This window comes from Lycorma delicatula, chromosome 4, assembly GCF_047948215.1.
Source record: "Lycorma delicatula isolate Av1 chromosome 4, ASM4794821v1, whole genome shotgun sequence".
Classification (NCBI taxonomy): domain Eukaryota; kingdom Metazoa; phylum Arthropoda; class Insecta; order Hemiptera; family Fulgoridae; genus Lycorma; species Lycorma delicatula.
In genome coordinates this window covers 195,961,478-195,979,539 of record NC_134458.1, presented here as the reverse complement: position 1 = coordinate 195,979,539, position 18,062 = coordinate 195,961,478, and the positions used below count along the sequence as shown (strand labels likewise).

The 18,062-nt window shown below is 35.2% G+C and overlaps 1 protein-coding gene across 1 annotated transcript in view; it reads right to left on the bottom strand.

Moving 5' to 3' along the window:
- LOC142324184 (uncharacterized) overlaps positions 1-18,062 on the bottom strand; it is a 315,884-nt gene that overhangs the window by 57,126 nt on the left and 240,696 nt on the right. The window contains exon 5 of the mRNA XM_075364931.1: positions 15,215-15,367. Within this exon, the coding sequence (XP_075221046.1) occupies positions 15,215-15,367 (153 nt within the window). The remainder of the gene's footprint in view (positions 1-15,214; positions 15,368-18,062) is intronic.

The following is an 18,062-nucleotide window of genomic DNA, read 5'->3' as shown; positions in this document are numbered from 1 at the left end:
GCGTAAAACATCATGTTTACGTACTTTTCTGAAAAAAGAAGCGTCTTCCAAGTACTTTTTCAGCTGTGTTTTTTTAAATTTATTTAAATAAAAATTCGTGAAGATATTAAATTTGTTTAAAAGCAAGAAATGTTGCAAGTACGTTTGCAAAATTCCCTATGCTCTTCTAATTAACCGATTTAGGTTTCAAACTCCATTTGAAAGTTCGAGTGCTCTTTTATATGCGAATATATTTTCAATTTTCCAGAGATTTTATTTCGGGCTCTACACAATTTGAAAAGTCGATTTTTTTTTAAAATATGGATCTTCAGACCGATTTTGTTGAAATTTGGGTGTTGCTTTATCATATCAAAAAGTTCTTTGAAGCAAAATCTGAAGTTCCTGTGTATAAGTATTCGAAAAAAATCCCCAAAAATCCTGTTTTTCTTTCCTTTTTTATAGTTATTGTTATTTTTGCATCAATAATAACGTATTTTTCGATTTGCAACCGATGATATTGTTGGTAAAATTCAATAATACAACTTTTATCTCTCTCTCTCTCTCTCCCCCTCCCTCTCTCTCTGTTACCATCTTTTATCTAAAATGGACAGTTATCAGTCATCTAGGAAAATAGGAGAAAAATGGATATTTTTGTTATTTTTTTACCTTTTGTTTAATAAATATTTAAACAGATCTTTTTCAACTAGCATATAACGAAATAATCATTTGCGGTGTTATTCCGGAGGCATTAAAGCAAAATTTAGCGATCATATAAAAAAAGTCGAACTAAAAACAAATAACGCCTAGACTAATTCCTGTCTGCTGACCGAAACTTTCTCTGTTACTGGATAGAGTCAACTAAGAGTTCGCGCAGCTCATACGCCACTACTTGCCAAACAAACAGTACTCTTTTCACTACAAGGTTCCATTGCGAACATCAAACTCATAGGAAAGTTCATCTCGTACTTTAACCGGCATGTCTGGAGTAATGGAAGTAAGTCACTTCAATCCTGTGCCTTAAATCAGTAGATGAGTAGGTAGCGAAACGTATACAGAAACCTTTATAAAACCACAAAGAATCAGATCGGGCAATCTTGGAGCCCACCGCAAAGAAGCTGTGCCATCGACTGGTCGGAGAAACCATCATTTAACCGATCCGTACAGAGTTAAAGTCAGCGAGAAGGCGCACCGACTTGCTGCCAAATAAAATTTTATTGTTCATCTTCAGGTTGAGGAAAGAGCCGTATACGCAGCATAACCTAATAAACAACTCCGGTTACGCTTGCATCAGCGAAAAAGAACGGGCAGTCGGGATACCTCAAGGAAAAAGTTTAATTTTGGGGGGTCTCTTTCGCATTGTAAGAGTCGATGGGATTTTTATAACGCGAGGTAATAAAATGTTCACGATACGGATATTATCATTTCATTAGGATGAAATGTCGATTTATCACTAAACACAACACGATGAAGAAAGTCAAGATAGGTGTCTTCGTGCTGCAACATTTCGATCGCGAAGTCCGCACACACAGCGTAGTCGGTAGGCTTCAAAGCCTATAACTATAAACTTCTGTAACAGTAAACGGTATAAATACGTACATATGTAAGGGTCTTTTTAAAACATCCCACACCGTTATCACCGGCATTGCTAGTTCGCGACCGGCCTTCCTAATTGACCTTTTAAGACTATACAGAAAAGGTTCTCTAATTTATTATTAAATTCACATCTTGGTGAATTTAATTATTAAATAGTTTAGTCTGTTTAAGTATGAAATAGTTTTTTTTCAATAATATTAAAAATATCACTATTACAATGAAGAAATACCTACTATAATTAGTTGTGTTAAAGCGGTTGAGGTGTAATGTCTGTATGGACGGAATACAACAATTTGTGATTTTTACCCGCCAATTCTTTTCAGAGTGATTACGTTAATAATAAATTAAAAATTTTTCTATTTGTTAAATAATAATATACAATAATATGAATATAACGTTTTGATAGCGGAAACAAATCAACAAGACTACAATAAATAACCTTTCAAAACAAATTATTCTTAACATCAGATAACACTTAACTTACTTAATTTTGAAATGCCATATTATAGTAGTAATAATAATAAATAATGATGATGCGAGTTAGTGAAGGAATAAACAAGACAGGCGTTATATGCCTAACTCAAGTAATTCAGACAGGAGGAGCTATTCATCAATCTAAATTAGCCTAACACTACTTCCCCTACTAACAACACTTCACTCACCCCTCACCAACACATTAGCACAACGTAAAAACCTCGATTATCCGCAACAACGAATATTTTTTTTCTATTCATCTTTTCCGTCTTTATAGTACGTAACAGGTAGGAAAATATTAATTACCCTGATACAAAAAAATGTATGTATCTATGTGTGATATCAATTCTTGAATTGTTTTTTGCGTACATTACAGATCTTTAAATACAATTTTTGTATCACCCTTAGTTTTAAATACATTACACTTCAAAAAAAATTAAGGGAATATATGGTTAAAATCTGTAAAAGTTATAATTTTCCATGGCCATACCTGTGTTAGAATGATTTCGCTGATGCTTTTCTTTTAAAATAGCCTCAGGCACATCCCGAATTAATATCTAACGGTAATCGGCTAGCATGTTAGTATTCAATTTCCCTTTATAGCGCCTTTCCATCACCAAAATGTCACGGTGGAAACGTTCACCTTGTTCGTCACTTACATCTCGGAGGTTTTCCGGGAAAAAATCCAGATGCGAGTGGAGGAAATGTATTTTCAATGATATATTACATCCCACAACTCTGTATGAAGTAAAAGGTTGATTAACAATATCGTGGAATATCGGATTTTTGTTTGCCGAGAAAACTTTTGCGAACGTTTTTAAATGATGCCCAAGCTGAACTTTCTACATAATTTAACTTCGAGTTAAATATATCATCTTTGACAGACTCTCTTATTTGAAGACCAACAAATATTCTTTTTTAAATTTTTCCTTCGCTTACATTCGGAAATCTCTGCCCGATGTACAAAAATCCGGAACTATCCTTCTTAATTGCTTTTACAAAATTGTTCATTAGTTATAGCTTTATATGGAGAGCGGGTAAACATATTTTTTTGGGTTCAACTAAGGGCTCGTGAATAATATTATTCCCGTTCGGAGTTAAGTTGTCTCGTTTCTTCCACTCTTTGGTAACATAATGCTTATCCCTAGCTCGACTCTCCCGTTCGCAAAGAAAACGCATGTACTTAGTGTAGTCTAACTGCATACCTAACAAAATAGCTTTAACTTTCAAATAACCACATATGTTCCGGCTATGTTTTGTAGAATTTATTTTTTCAAGAACGTCTTTCATCACATCGTATGTTTTTTTTCAAATTAATACCATAAGCGATCGGTATCGAAGGATATTTGTTACCGTTGTGTAATAGAACCGCGTTTAAACTATACTTGGACGAATCTACTCAGATTTATGAACTTGTCCTAAGTGCAACATAAGGTCATCAATATTTGTGTAATAAACCAAATTATTTTCATCGATAAAGTACTGAGAAAGTTGTTTTTGTCGGCTTCGAAAGCCCGAAATTTTTGTATTTTTTGAAGTAAATTCTAACCTTCAGCCTTGATGCTAACAGTTCAGCTTGATATTTTGATAAATTTAAATCCTTAACCAAGTCATTTAATTCACCTTGTGATATGAGATGCGGAAGATAATTCAAGATCAAAATTATTGTTTTCTTCTTCAGTACTGCCTGATTCTTCATCGCTGCTTTCGAAACATACATTCACAGGTGTCTCAGGAATTGGAATAATTTCACTCTGACGTACAGGCCCGATTGCAGATTGCAATGAAGGATATTTTAACACACTTGTTAAATAAAAGTAACAATCGGTTACATGATTCTTTGGTTCACGCCAAACCATAGGTACACCAAATGGCAAAGCCTTCCGTGAACTTTTTAGCCATCCTATTAAATATACAGAACAATTCGTGCACAGTATATGATGAGCTCACGTCTTATCCTGATCACCAATTATACACTGTACAAATGATGTGATAAGCTTTTTTAATTGAAGGTGTAATGTTTTTTCTATTTAATTTTACGGTAAACTTAATTACATACATAACAAAAGGCATCCGCATCATTTACACAATTTCGAGGCATTACGAGACTGTACTGTTAACAAATTTAAGACAGCGATAAGACTGACCAAAATTATTTCATTGCTAAATCCAGTGCTTAATACAAATAACACAGCTGTGTTTTCAGCTACATATTTTGACCTGCACAGTCATGAATAATTCACGTCACTTCTTGTCCATGAAGGCTCACTCTTCAGTATTAGATATGATGTCATAATATATGACTATGATACGATTTAATTCTTTTTCTAGTATTGTTTATTTATAGCTTACAAATTATGTTAACAAAGTTAAGCAATAAAAAATTAGCTAACAAAATGCATTATATGAGCTTAAAATGCTAACTATACATTGAAAAAAGAAAAAACCTTCAATTAAAAGTAAAACTTTTACAAAAATGGTGGGTGATAGAAAAAGTGAGTTCATATTCGTTTTCAGCATCAAAAAACAAATTAAAATAATGTATCGCGTGTTAGAAAACAAAAGTTATGTTTATTAGTGTAGGTTTTTCATGGTTATGACTAATTTATTACCTCGTTTTATTCAATTTTTAAAGATGTTTAATGATGCATCATGTGTTTTTAATTATTTTGTATAGAATAAAAAATGTGGTTTATGTGGAATACACCATTTTGTTTCTATAAATCCTAGAATGTTTACATATTCATAAAACATTTTTAGAACCTTCGTTAAAAGTCTGGAATGTTTCAATAGAATCGGTGGGGGAATGGGTGTGTGATACTAAATCAAAAGCGTATACCTCTGCGTGGGACATGTATGCATTTGTTCTAGTTGGCCCATCTAGCCGGAATCAGGACTGTAGGGTCTCACATAAGCTCAGGCGAATCCCGGAGCGTACTCAGGAGTTCCTCGGAACCTCCCATGGGCCTATCCCATGGTCTTAGAGCTCTCTTCGTTCACCATTCCCAATTTGGCAGGGGGACCGACGCCCTGGACACCTGCAGAGCTTGTTCGGTCGCCATTCCGATCTACCCAGAGGGTTCCATCCCCTAGATTCCCGCACTACATTATCCTCATGATTGTGAGAATAATACTGATGAATGATAATTTTAGTATTTAGGCTTCATGGAAACCTGAAAAAGAAAGTAAATTAAAAAATATAGAATAAATGGTAACTCTGGTAAATAAACTGCACGCACCGACGACGAAAAACGTATAACTTTTTTCTTTGCCATGGTGGCAAATATAATAATGAATTAAAATGATTAATCTATTTTTCCTTAATGAATATGTTTAATTCAAAACTTCACCCTCCTTGAGGGTGAAGAAATAATGAATATTTTTAATATTTTACCATTCAAGAGAGCTAAGGCCTCGGGTAGATGGCTTCCCTGGGATAATACGAATTTATCCTGCAAATTTGAAAGTAGTCGGTTGGTTGGTTCTTGTGTGATGCGATAACAAACAGACAGTTTATATATATATATACATTATCGAATAACCGTGATCTGTTAGATCGAGATTGTACCTGCTGCATGCAAAAGTTAGTCATCAACCTACTTAAATCTACCGCGTTTGAATACTGAAAATAGGACGATTTTTTGCAGAGATATTATAAGAGCACCCATTGCATCTCCCAGAACAGCGCCTCAGGGGCACCCCGTTTGTTACCAGTTGACGTTGATGATTGGTCTATACTCCCACGAGGTGCTGGCATACCTCTCCACTTTAGGCTCATACGCAGTCCCCACGGGAAGCTCATTATTGTCATAGATACATTTTTAGATTTATTTAATATTATTATATTTAACGTAAGTTTAATTCTATTATTTTTGTAGTATTGTTCGTTCGATTGAATCCAATCAATCCCAGCTCACACAGTGATAGAGACTCACAGTTCAGTTCATTAATGTTTGCGCTTCATCTGGCAAATCTCCACTACTACATATGTAGGTTTTCCTTAACTGTGAGGCCAAACTCTACGAAGTGATTCTACTTAACATACTGAAGAAAAAATATCCAGTGAACTTAGGTCCAAAAACAAATATTTTTCTATCTGTCCGATTTTATGTTTTTAAAAAAAAAATTCAGGAACGGTTGGAGATAACCCATTAAAATTTTGTATTTTATTTTAAACAAATATTTTTAAATAGGGGTAAAATAAAGATACTGTTGGTTAAATTTCAAAATGGCCGTCTTTTCAATTTTTCAATCTTAAATGTCGTAGGAATTATTAGATTTATCAAATTGTGTTGTATTATAAACGTGAAGCATTTTTTTTAACAAAACGACACTTGTAAAAATCCGACGACAAACAACAGAGTTATTGCAAAAAGTAGGCCTCAAACGATTTGGCGGCCATCTTGTTTTTTTATTATCCTGACTTACTTGATAAATAAATAAAGAAACTTCCCTCACTACTTGTATTATTAGTAATTAATTATAGAACTGTCACAAAATTGCCAGACCGTATAATTTTTGGGATCCAGTTTAACAATTTACCGAAAAAATTTGATTAAATAATATGGAACTCTGTTCACAATAAAAGGTTTTAACATTTTATTTATAAATTAATGAATACTTTCATCGTACTGATGCTGAATTTTCTATGATCACTATAGAAAAAGTTAAAAAATTCGAAACTATCCTTGTTTATTTTTATTTTATCTAAAATTTAATCGCATCAATTTACAAAATGTAGATTTTTTTGGATCATTATTCGAATAATTTATGTCCTACAACTGTGGGTTGTTTCTGATGCACGGCTTACACAAACACGCATACACAATTTAATTTAAAATAGTTATCATTTTATTTAAATATGTTATTTTTTCGTTTATTCAGTTGAATGATTCTAACTAAAGTTCACGCGCGCATACCGGACTTAATTCGTCCGGGTTTGGCGGTACTAGCGGCCACGATCGGTACTAATTAAACTAATATAATTTCAGAACTTATGTAGAACAAATTTTGCAGACTGGTGTATCCGTGAGGCTTAATGCACCAGGTACCGAGTCTACCGGGCGATTGAGTTCGAGATCCAACCAGACCGAGTTACTTTTTTAAACTTTAAATATTATTCATTTATTTAATTCTACAGTTCACCTGTGACGTCACAACATAGCAGACGACTACATTAGCAATTTTTTGGGTAGGGTGCGATTTTGCAAAAAAAATATTTGTGAATATTGTTACTTTTTAATTGTTCACAAATGTGTCTAAGAAAAATACGACGTTAATCAGGCGAAATCTCGAATTACTCAGGGTGACGATGCTGTACAGCCTCACCAATTTGATCTTTTAAGTTGAAAATTTAATGGCATTAATGTCCAATATATAGAAGTAATCTAACCAAGTTTGATCGAAATCGGTCCAGTAGTTCTGGAGATATAAGGTGATTTAGAGGTCAACACCGAACACACACATGTACATAAGAACATTAATATCAGGAAAATTTCCATCCGGTTTTTTGGGTTCCTTAAGGGTCAAAACTTCAAGATCCGATGAAACTGCACATGTCCAAATTGGAGCGATTACAATACTTTCCCTTCTAGAGGTATAGCGCTATCTAGAAGGGAAAGCAAACGTTTTGCAATTATTCAATTATTTCTTTTTTGTGGTTTTGTTAATTTCCCAACGTTGATTTACTCGATCGTTTGAATTTCCGATGAAAAACAATTTGCAAAAATTTATTTTCAAATTCGGAAATGATAAACAAAGAGCCTGTTGCTTTATGGTAGATTTGGTTGAATCTTAAATGCTGGCATATCGTTGACGTTTATTATGTTCGATGCGCCAAACGAACTCATTTGGAAGCGTGTGTTATATTTTCTTATGTTTTTTGAGAAACGTTTCGATTGTGTTGTAATACGTGCAACCGATGAGAATAACGGTTCGGTGGTGCATTCAATACTAGCGATTTAACTTTACCATTCAAACAACATATTTCAGGTGCTTCATTTTAATACTGTACAGTATGTGCGTATTAAGCTATATTTGATTTCAGAATTATACTGAAATGCAGTACGATCAAGTGTTACCAACCGATCATTTTCACGTTCTTGTAACGATCTTGTAGGCCGTAATTGTGACAAAATCAAATTGTCATTGTGTCAAATGACAAATTGTCAATTTGTCATTGTGACAAATCATATGTAAACACACCCAGAACAAATAATAATAATAATAAACTGAGAAATTTTAAGCCAAATCGGTTCAGTAATTTTTAAGTTATTAGGGCACACACAAAACTAAAATTCTCTTTTATTTATACAGATAGATTAAAAAAAAATTACACTTAACAATCGTTTTTGATAATTAAAAATTTTTTTTATTCAGGTTATCAAAATTAATATAGGAAAAGCGTTTTTTAATTTTTTAAATAATCATTTCTAAAAATAATTATATATTAGATTTAAAACTAAAAAATTCATTATTATTAATTTAAAAATAATTATATCGTTGAAATATGTACTACTTTACGATATATAGTTAACTGGAGAAAAAGTTGTCAGAAGTACCAAAAAGATTTGTTATAATGGTGTTAAGAAATATTTAATTTGTTTTTGCTTTTCCGTCTAGATAGCCCTATACCTGTAGAAGAGAAAGTATTATAATCGGTCCAATTTGGGCTTATGCGATTTTCGCTGGATCTTGACGTTTTGATCCCTTAAGAATCCAAAAAACCGGATGTAAAATTTCCGGATATTAATATTCTTATGTACGTGCGTGTGTTCGGTGTAGTCTTCTAAATCACCTTATATCTTCAGAACTATTGGACTGATTTTGACCAAACTTGGTCAGATTACTTGTGTATATATATATATATATATGGTGCACTATTAAATTTTCAACTTAAACGGTTAAGACAGTGAGGCTGTAGATCAAGGTCACACGCAGTATCTCGAGATTTCGCCTCATTAAGGTCATATTTTTCTTAGGCACGATTAAAGAATAATAATATTTCCAAAAAAAAGTTTTGCAAGATTGTACATCCATCCCAAAACACGCTGTTTTAGTTGTCCGCTGTGTTGTGATGTCATAGGTGAACGGTAGAAATAGATAAAAGAATAATATTTAAAGTGTAAAAATTTAACTCGGTCTGGCTGGGTCTCGAACTCGGTCGCCCGGTCGACTCGGTACCTGGTACGTTAAGCCCGGGCTATATCAGTCCGCCGATCGTTGAAGCGTAATTTGTTCTATGTAAGTAGTGAAATTATGTTACTTTAGTTAGTGCCGACAGTCGCCGCTAGTACCGCCATACCCGCTCCAATTAAATAGGGTATGAGCGCGCGCGCGCGCTTTAGTTAGATTAAATATACGAAAAAATATTATATTTAAATAAAATTATAAATATTTTAAAGTAAGTGGTGTGTGTAAACCGCACATCAGAAACGAAAAACGCACAAGTGTTCTACAACTGTGTTGTCAACTTTTTTTTGATTCTTTTTACTTGGATATAAATTCTTGTTTGGTTAAAAATTAATGATGAAAGTATGTTTTTAATTCTTTTCTTTTTTAAGAAAAAATTGAGTAATGAAGTAAAATTGCGTAAGTCATTGGGAAAATAATTTGTTTAAATATACCATTCTTTTTCTATTAATATTAAGTGAATTATTTAGTTTCAAATTGTTTTTTTTTTTATAAATAATTCTTAGATATAAATATTTGTATCTAAGCGTTTTATTTCAGCAGTTTCATAATCGGGTGTGACGTGTAAAGTAACAAATCGATTGTAAAACGTGTCATCTATAAATAGTGTGGTACGTTCGTATTAAGTCGATATGTCGCTTGAAGAAATCAAATACTAATACATATCATTCGCTGCTCAGTTGAACGCAACACTGAAGTATCAGAGATATTTCTAGTGTTATTTCATGTATAGTTTGTTTTTCCGTTTTGGTTTTTTTTTATTTTGTGTTTTGTTCTTTAGTATATATTTAGATATGTCTTCACTTGACTACAAATGAATGACATGTCGCTGTCGATGGATGGATGGTTTGGGATGAGAAGCGATTTGAAGGGTTTTCAATGGTTTTTTTTAACGTTAAAATCTTAGTTATCTGTTTATTTTCACTTTCTGTCGTTCAGTACTGTGGGTATTATGTATTGAGGTATTGGGATGATTGAGGTGAATCGTATTTTTCTTGTAATTCTTATATGTTTGAAATATTTGTTACGGTCGAGTCAGAAAAACTTCCATTTATTGGAAGACAATAATGTAATGAAAATGGCAGGCCGTGTAAAAATATTGACTCGTGATAATATTTAAAAAAATATTTTTTGAAACAGTTCATTTCTTTTAATTTTTATAAGCGAAAAAAATGTATGTAGTAATTCTTTGTTAATATTATTATAATGAAAAATAATTGGTAAAATTTGAAAAAAAAAAATTTAAATAATTGCTACCTACATTACTGTAGAGAGAAAAATACAGTAAAAAACTTGTTTAAAACAGCTTATATAACGGATAATGTAAATTGCTGTTTACAAGAAAAGGAGGTTTAAAAGAAAATGTCTTTTTTTTTAATATTGTTTTAAAATTGTATTTAAAAAGATTTTATTCAGCTGTCCCACGAAGAAATGGAGAAACTTTCAGGACATTGGTTTGCATAGAATTTCTCCCGCCACCACCCATTCAGTCGCCCTGAACCATAAGACCGAATGTCTGTGCCACAAACGGCTACTGAGCCTCGAAAAAGTATAGCGACCAGTGCCCTAAATAGTTCCTAGAGCTTACCTAACAGCGGGAGCGGAATAAGCGCGGTTCCATACACCACCGGCTTACGTGTACTAACCGCTGACTCCTTATTTATTTACTAAAATGGGTAGGCGCATCCTGTCGACTACTAAAAATATATATGACATCCATAAATTGAAATTTATTTCGGCTAGTCAGCAATTCGCTGACACACGTAGGTCGCTGAATACCAGCGAGTACCGATCCACCATATTAAAGCGGTTGGAGCCTTAATTGGCTGGTGGTCAGCCATATATCTCTAGGTTAACTTCCCACATCAGTGCGGTAGGAGTCTTTCCCTTAAGTAAACTACTGATGTCGGTTGAACAAAGCAACTAGATCAGAAATCCTACACGGTCCGACATTCTCAGAAGTTGTCAGGCTTTCGCCGATGACTGCCTCCTTTTAGTTCGTGGTAATTCACGACCGCAGCTAGAATTCGAGCGCAAGCGGCCTTGTCAACCGCGGAGGGCTGGATGGACATTCAAAATTAAAAATTTATGTGCACGAGATAAAGTATATGCTTCTCAAGGGTAAAGACAAATTATCTTATGGTCGAAACCCCCACATTAAGTATAAAACCTGTGTAATCAGCCGAGTGAGAGTTTACAAGTAGGTGGTTTGATTGATGAGAAGCTGCTGTTTAGTAACCACATTAGGCAAGTAGCGGCGGACGCCGTCTCTGTGATGCAAAAACTTAAGAGGATTGTTTGGAAGGACTATGTGTTGTTGTCTTGCCGTCAAATGAGCATGGTGTACCTAGGTGTCTTCGGAAGCATGGCCCTTTACGCAGCATCCGTTTGGGCGCATAGATTGGATATGTAAAGAGTACTACTTCAAATTTAAGGAGTGCCCAGCGTAGAGCCTTAATTGTATGCACTGGTGTTTTTAAAACAACCTCCTACGAGGCTACCACCAAATTGGGAAAGGCTCCCCCACTCGATTTAATGATGAAAGTTCGGGCAGCCATGCGGAGATTTCAAAAAGGACGGTACGCCGAGGTATTTGGGATGAGGTTTCGGGCCGGGCCAGTATCGTAACGGAACAGTGGTCATAATGTACCGGATCTAAATTTCGTTCAGTTGCCTATTCCCGCCTGTGGAAGAGGCTGCAGAGCCTCGCGATGAAAGCATGGTAGCTGGAATGGGACACCACGACTAAGGGAAAATCCCTGTATACGTTTATACGGGATCTGGGGGGGATGTTATGCCTCGAGTTCGTTTTTAAGGGTAACGGGTGCCCGGGTGCTCATCAACCACGTTAATTTGAACCAATATCTGATTCGGTTCCGCCTGGCAGCTGATGAGCTGCGCGACTGCGGGGAGGTTCAGTCAAATGAACACCTGGTGTTTGACTGCCCTGCTCTTTGGGGAGCCAGAGACCGGGCCACCCTGGAACTTAGAGGTGAAGGGGAAAATTTCCCGCTCGCAAACGGCGAGTCAGTGTGGCGAGAGCCGCATTGTCCGATGGGTGGGAGTTCCTCGATGAGGGTGCGTTGTTCAACCGACATCGGTAGATTATTTAAGGGTATAATGTCTCCTACAGTGCTGCTGTGGGAAGCTAATCCAGAGATAATGGCTGGCTACCAGCCAGATAAAGCTCCAAACGCTGTAATATGGTGTACAGGTACTAGCTGGCATCCAGCGACCGAGGCATGGCAGGAAATTGTTGTTTTTAATATAATAACAAGGGGTGCGCCTCTCCGGTTTTAGTGTATGACATGTGAGTGGTTGGGACACGTAAGAAGGTGGTGTATGGCACCTTGCTTAGTCCGCTCACGCTGTTAGGTAAGCTCATTTGGAGCTATAAGATTATTGGTCGCTAAACTGTTCGAGGCACAGTAGCCGTTTTTGAAACAGAATTTTGGTCATATGCTCTAGGGCGACCGAATGGAATGGTGGCGGGAGAAATGCCGGTTAACCAAAAAAATTCCCTTATGTTACGTCATGAGTACGTTCATGCTATCAAGGATGCCAAACTCAAATTTTGGCAAGACTATGCGCGAGTTGCAACGCAGTCCCTGGCAGCTCGCTTAGTCATGTTACCGGCCAAAGCCATTGCACGTGCTGTCCAGTGTTCGGTGCGGGTTTGGTGGTCGGGACCACACTTTAACATCTGTGGCGACCTAGCAGGCGTTCCTGGATACTCTGTTTCCAGATGCTCCGGAGGGTGAAGCAGAAATCGGGGTTAGGGCGGGTGAGACACCGTTCCCTGGCGTATGGGCTGTGAATCCCGTAGATATAGACCGAGTGGTTTCTCGAATGGCACTGAGAAAGGCACCGGGGATTGATCAACTTGACCCGGATATTTTCTATCATCTGCTGCTTGTCATAAGAGAGCTGCTTGGTAGGCTGTTGTTGGGCTGCCTAAGCTGGGGTTGCTTCCCGACTTATTGGAAGGTGGCTTTGGTGAGTGTGCTCTTAAAATGAGGAAAGGATGCGAGTGAGTTCAACAGTTATCAACCCATCAGCCTCTTGCCGGTAATCGGCAAGTTGCTTGAAAGGCTGGTTATGGAACGGCTCCGGGGGAAAACATCCATATGAACTCGCTTCTAAATCGAGGCCAGTATGGCTTCATGAAAGGTGTTGGCACCGAGGATTGCATCTTAAATGCTGTTGCTGAGGTGGAAAGTGCCATCTCTAAATATGTTTTGGCTATTTTTACAGACATACAGGCACCATTTCTTCGTTGTGTTGGAGTTCTGTCCTCTATGAGTTGGGACGCCGCAATGTCCCCGTAGCCCTGCAGACCGTAGTACTTGAATACTTGTCTCATCGCACGGTTCTTTTTAAGGTTGCGCACATAGTTGCGGAAACGTTCGTCTCCAGGGGAAGCTCGCAGGGCTCCGTTCTCGGTCCGTTGCTGTTGAATCTGTTATTCGACGGATTTTTGGGACTGACATTTCCGGAAGGGGTCACGGCCTAGGCTTTTGCCGATGACTGTCTCCTGCTAGTTCGGTTCACTCACGACCGCAGCTGGACGACCGAGCGCAGGTGGCCTTATAAAGGAAAAATAACAAACTGAGGTTTGCTATTTTTTTACCGTTTGTAATTTCGTATCTCATTTTTTTATTTTGCCTTATTAGGAATATTGTTTGTTAGATACAGAATAATATGAATTTTCTGTCTATATTTTTTGTGTGTTTTTCTTCAATAAAAAATTGATTTAAAAAGAGCTTTTATTTACTTTTTATTGCCTGTATTTACATTAATTTTCTCAGAATTAAATTTTCTACAAGTTTTGTTGCTAAATCTTGTTGAAAAATCAGTCATTTAAAAAACTATTGTACTACAGACCTAAAAAAACTTCTTTTTTCCTTACCGAATTTTGTTATTTTCACCAGTAGAACATGTCCTGAAAGTTTATTCGTTGTCTTGAGAAATTCTGTATAAAAAAACAGGTGCGGGATAGGAAAAGCACACATTATGAGATGTTTAACCTGTCGTTTATAATTTTCACTAAGATGTTATACATTAGTGAATATCATTCTATTTCTCAGACTTAAAGATCGCCTCACCTTTGATCTTTTGGTTAGTAGTTGAAGTTCTCTTCTCCACCTATACATATGACCGCAGTATTTATATCAGTATACTTTATATGTTTCAGTGCGCACCCGAAAGAAAACTATATCGAATGTTTTTTGCAGAAACGAATGAGAATAGTTAATTAGTTTTAGTAAATAGTCGAACGTTTTGGAAAATTCCGAGATGAAGAACAGTCGAAACGCTTTAGGACCTTAAGAAGTATACACTGGTTGTAAGTAGGTAAGGTAACAACTTATAGGTGGTCGTTCTTAGAGTAAAATAAAGCATAAAAAAGATAGTTTCTGAAAAACTGTAAATGAATAGACACCAAATATGCGTACTGGTGTTGGCCTGTATTTCCATTAAAATTTCTATATACGTGCATAAAAATGGCAATAAAGTTTTGATAAAGTTAAAAACGGGGAGAGGTAGCCCTCATCGTTAATTTCGTTAATTTTTGACTTTTTTGTATAGCGGTTTAAGAAGATTGAACTAACCGTTATTAAAAATGTTACACTAGGAGGTCAAAAACGGAAACCTTTCTTTTTTATATTTTTTTAGTTATTGTACTCTAAATATAGTATAATTTTCATGATAAAATCGTCATTCGGTGAATGGGATGAAATCTGATCCAAATCTTTTACATTTTGACATTTTTCGCAAATGTACCCTAAATATTTAATAAATAAGTAGTTAATTTTTAATAACCCTGTGATATATTTGAATTAACGATCTCAAAAGGGCAAAACCGGGATGTTAAATGCTCTCCTTTACCAATTTTTTTTTAATTTTACGTAAACATCGGAAACGTTTTTTAACATTGTTCTTAATGTACATACTATGACGAATTAATTTATAGATTTACCTTCGAGTCCGACGAACGCTTCGTCGTCGATCCTTGCGATAGCATTGCCTTCCAATTCGAGTGAATTAAGTAGTTTTAAATGGGAGAAAACACGTGCTGGTACTTCTCTTAAATGATTGTACGCCAGTCCCAAAGAATCTAGGTTTGATAAGCCTGAAATCACAATTAAAATGTTATTATTTAAAGGAATAATTAAACGTAACATATTAATGAATTGCATAGTATTATGTGTTTTTGATGAATTGTCATGGAGGAGCGTCGCTAGTGCTCCCTCTGGCACCTGTGACAACTTGATAGAGAGGCGGCGACGCTACCTCTATAATCTTTGAAATAGCGTTTTTTGACACCTTCTGTACCTTCAAATTTATTTTATTAATAAATATTAATCATGACATAATAATCGTAAACATCTTACGGACATAACCTTACATTCTTATTTACGTATAAATTATTTTTTATTACTTGACGACCTACTATTATGGACGTAACAATTTTAATGTAAATTTAATTATACATATGACATACGCATTTTGAATTAAGATCTTATAAGAAATCCTCGATGATGGAGTAGCGACTCTGAAAGTATTCCGATATATATTTTTAAAATTGTTGGTAAGTGGAACTTTAATTTATACAATTGTAAACACCGACGGTGCTAAACGCTTAGAAAATTAAATCTATGAAATAATGTTTAATGTTTGTAATTTTTGAGAAAAAATATGTGCATTGTAAAGATTTCAATACACAGGAAATAGCAATCAGGTTATACAAAGAGATAATTATTTAAAAATGAGTCAGGTATGAGTAGGAATGTATTACAAAAAAGGTGGGAATAAAATATTGTTATCTAGGATGGGTAGACCAGTCAATAGACAATTTTGTATGATGTGTGTATGAATGTATATTGTCACCTGAGGAAGCATAGAGAATCCTAAGTGAAACGTAATGTATTTAATTTATAAGTTTGTGCAGTTAACTGGTTAACCCAAGATATTAATAAAGGTAATATTTTTAAGTAAAATATGCTTTTTATTTTATATATATATATATAAATCTTTCAAAAACGATTTTTTTTAAAATTTTTATATAATTTCTGATTCTTTATGTCTTATTCAAGTTGTAGATGTTATTAAACATGTTATGGTGGTAAACATCATTTTGTCAAGGAGCTTACATCGGAACCAATTATTTTTTACCGAACATTTTGATCTATTTCACAATCTAACTGAAAGTATTGCGTAATTAAGTCGTTTAATATAAAATCCGTATGGAGTGTTTGAAATAAAAGTCTGTCAAAGGCAAAGCTAGGAAAGTTACTGACTCTTTGTTGGTTTTTTCAGTATTCATCGAATCTAGACGAATGAAATAATTATTACTTACAAAGCCGTATGAAATTATTAAATGAAAGAAATAACGTACAATTTAATGGTTTTTAAATTTTGAAAAAAAATTTATACGTAATTTTTTTTTTTCAAAATACCAAAGAATACAAAAACAGAAGGAGAATGAACTGTCAATCAAAAAATTTGACACAGTTGCAGGAATTCACGCGGCCAATGCCGCGTTCCGGGAAAGTCAACTGTAAGACAACTGTGGGTTGTTTTTGATGCACGGCTTACACAGACGAATTAATTAAAAATATTTATAATTTTATTTAAATATAATTTTTTCGTTTATTTAATTCAGTCTTTGTAACTAACACGCGCGCGCATACCGTATTTATGTTGCTCGGGTGTGGCGGTACTAGCGGCGACGGTTGGCTCTAACTTAAGTAACGTAATTTCACTACTTGCATAGAACAAATTTCGCTTGAACGATCGGCAGACTGGTGCAGTCGCAAAGCGTAATGCACCAGGTACCGAGTCAATCGGGCGATCGAGTTCGAGACCCATCTAGACGGAGTTACTTTTTTACACTTTAAATATTATTAATTTATCTAATCCTATCGCTCACCTTTGACGTCACAACATAGTAGTAATTTAGAACATTTTTGGGGTGGTAGTGCGATTTAGCAAATTCTTTTTGTTAAAAATAATATAATTTTTAATTGTTAACAAATGCGCCTAACTAAAAAAATATGACGTTAATTAGGTGAAATCTCGAGATACTGAGGGTGACCTTTCTCTACAGACTCACCCCTTGACCTTTTAAGTTAAATATTTAATGACATCAATGCTCCGTATGTAAAAGTAATCTTAATCAAGGTTGGTCAAAATCGATGCATTATTCGTAGTCTGGAGATATAAGATGATTTAGAGGCCAACACCGAACACAAACACGTACATACGATTATTAATATCCGAAAAATTTTCTTCCGGGTTTTTATTTTTTTAGTTCCTTAGTCAAAACGTCAAGATCCGGCGAAACCCGCCTGTGCCCAAATTGGACCGATTACAATACTTTCCCTTGTAAAGCTGTAATTCTGTTATAGCGCTATCTAGACGGGAAAATAAAAACTAAATTTACGGTAAAAGGCGAAAAACCAAATTATTCATTATATCAGTTATTGGTATTATTTAAACGCAATTAGTCAATAATCCCAGAATTTTATGCTGGTAATTCTTCAAGATAAGATCTTCATTCAATTTTCTTTTTTTCTAGCCTCGTGTTTAATTTCAGTTACTGACCGATCCGCCTTTTCACTAGCCTAACGTGCGTGAATACGGAACCGTAGCCGGGCATCTGTTCAGACGCCCAGGTACTTTTATTGCAGGCTTAGAAGCAATTCTTTGGCCCTCCTGGGTTACATAGGTCCTAGAAAATAGGTTTTATTGCTTGCAAAACAGCCTTTAAGCGTGCTATTTTTATAATGATATGGTGTTTTATCATCAGTGGCTGCAAATTTCTA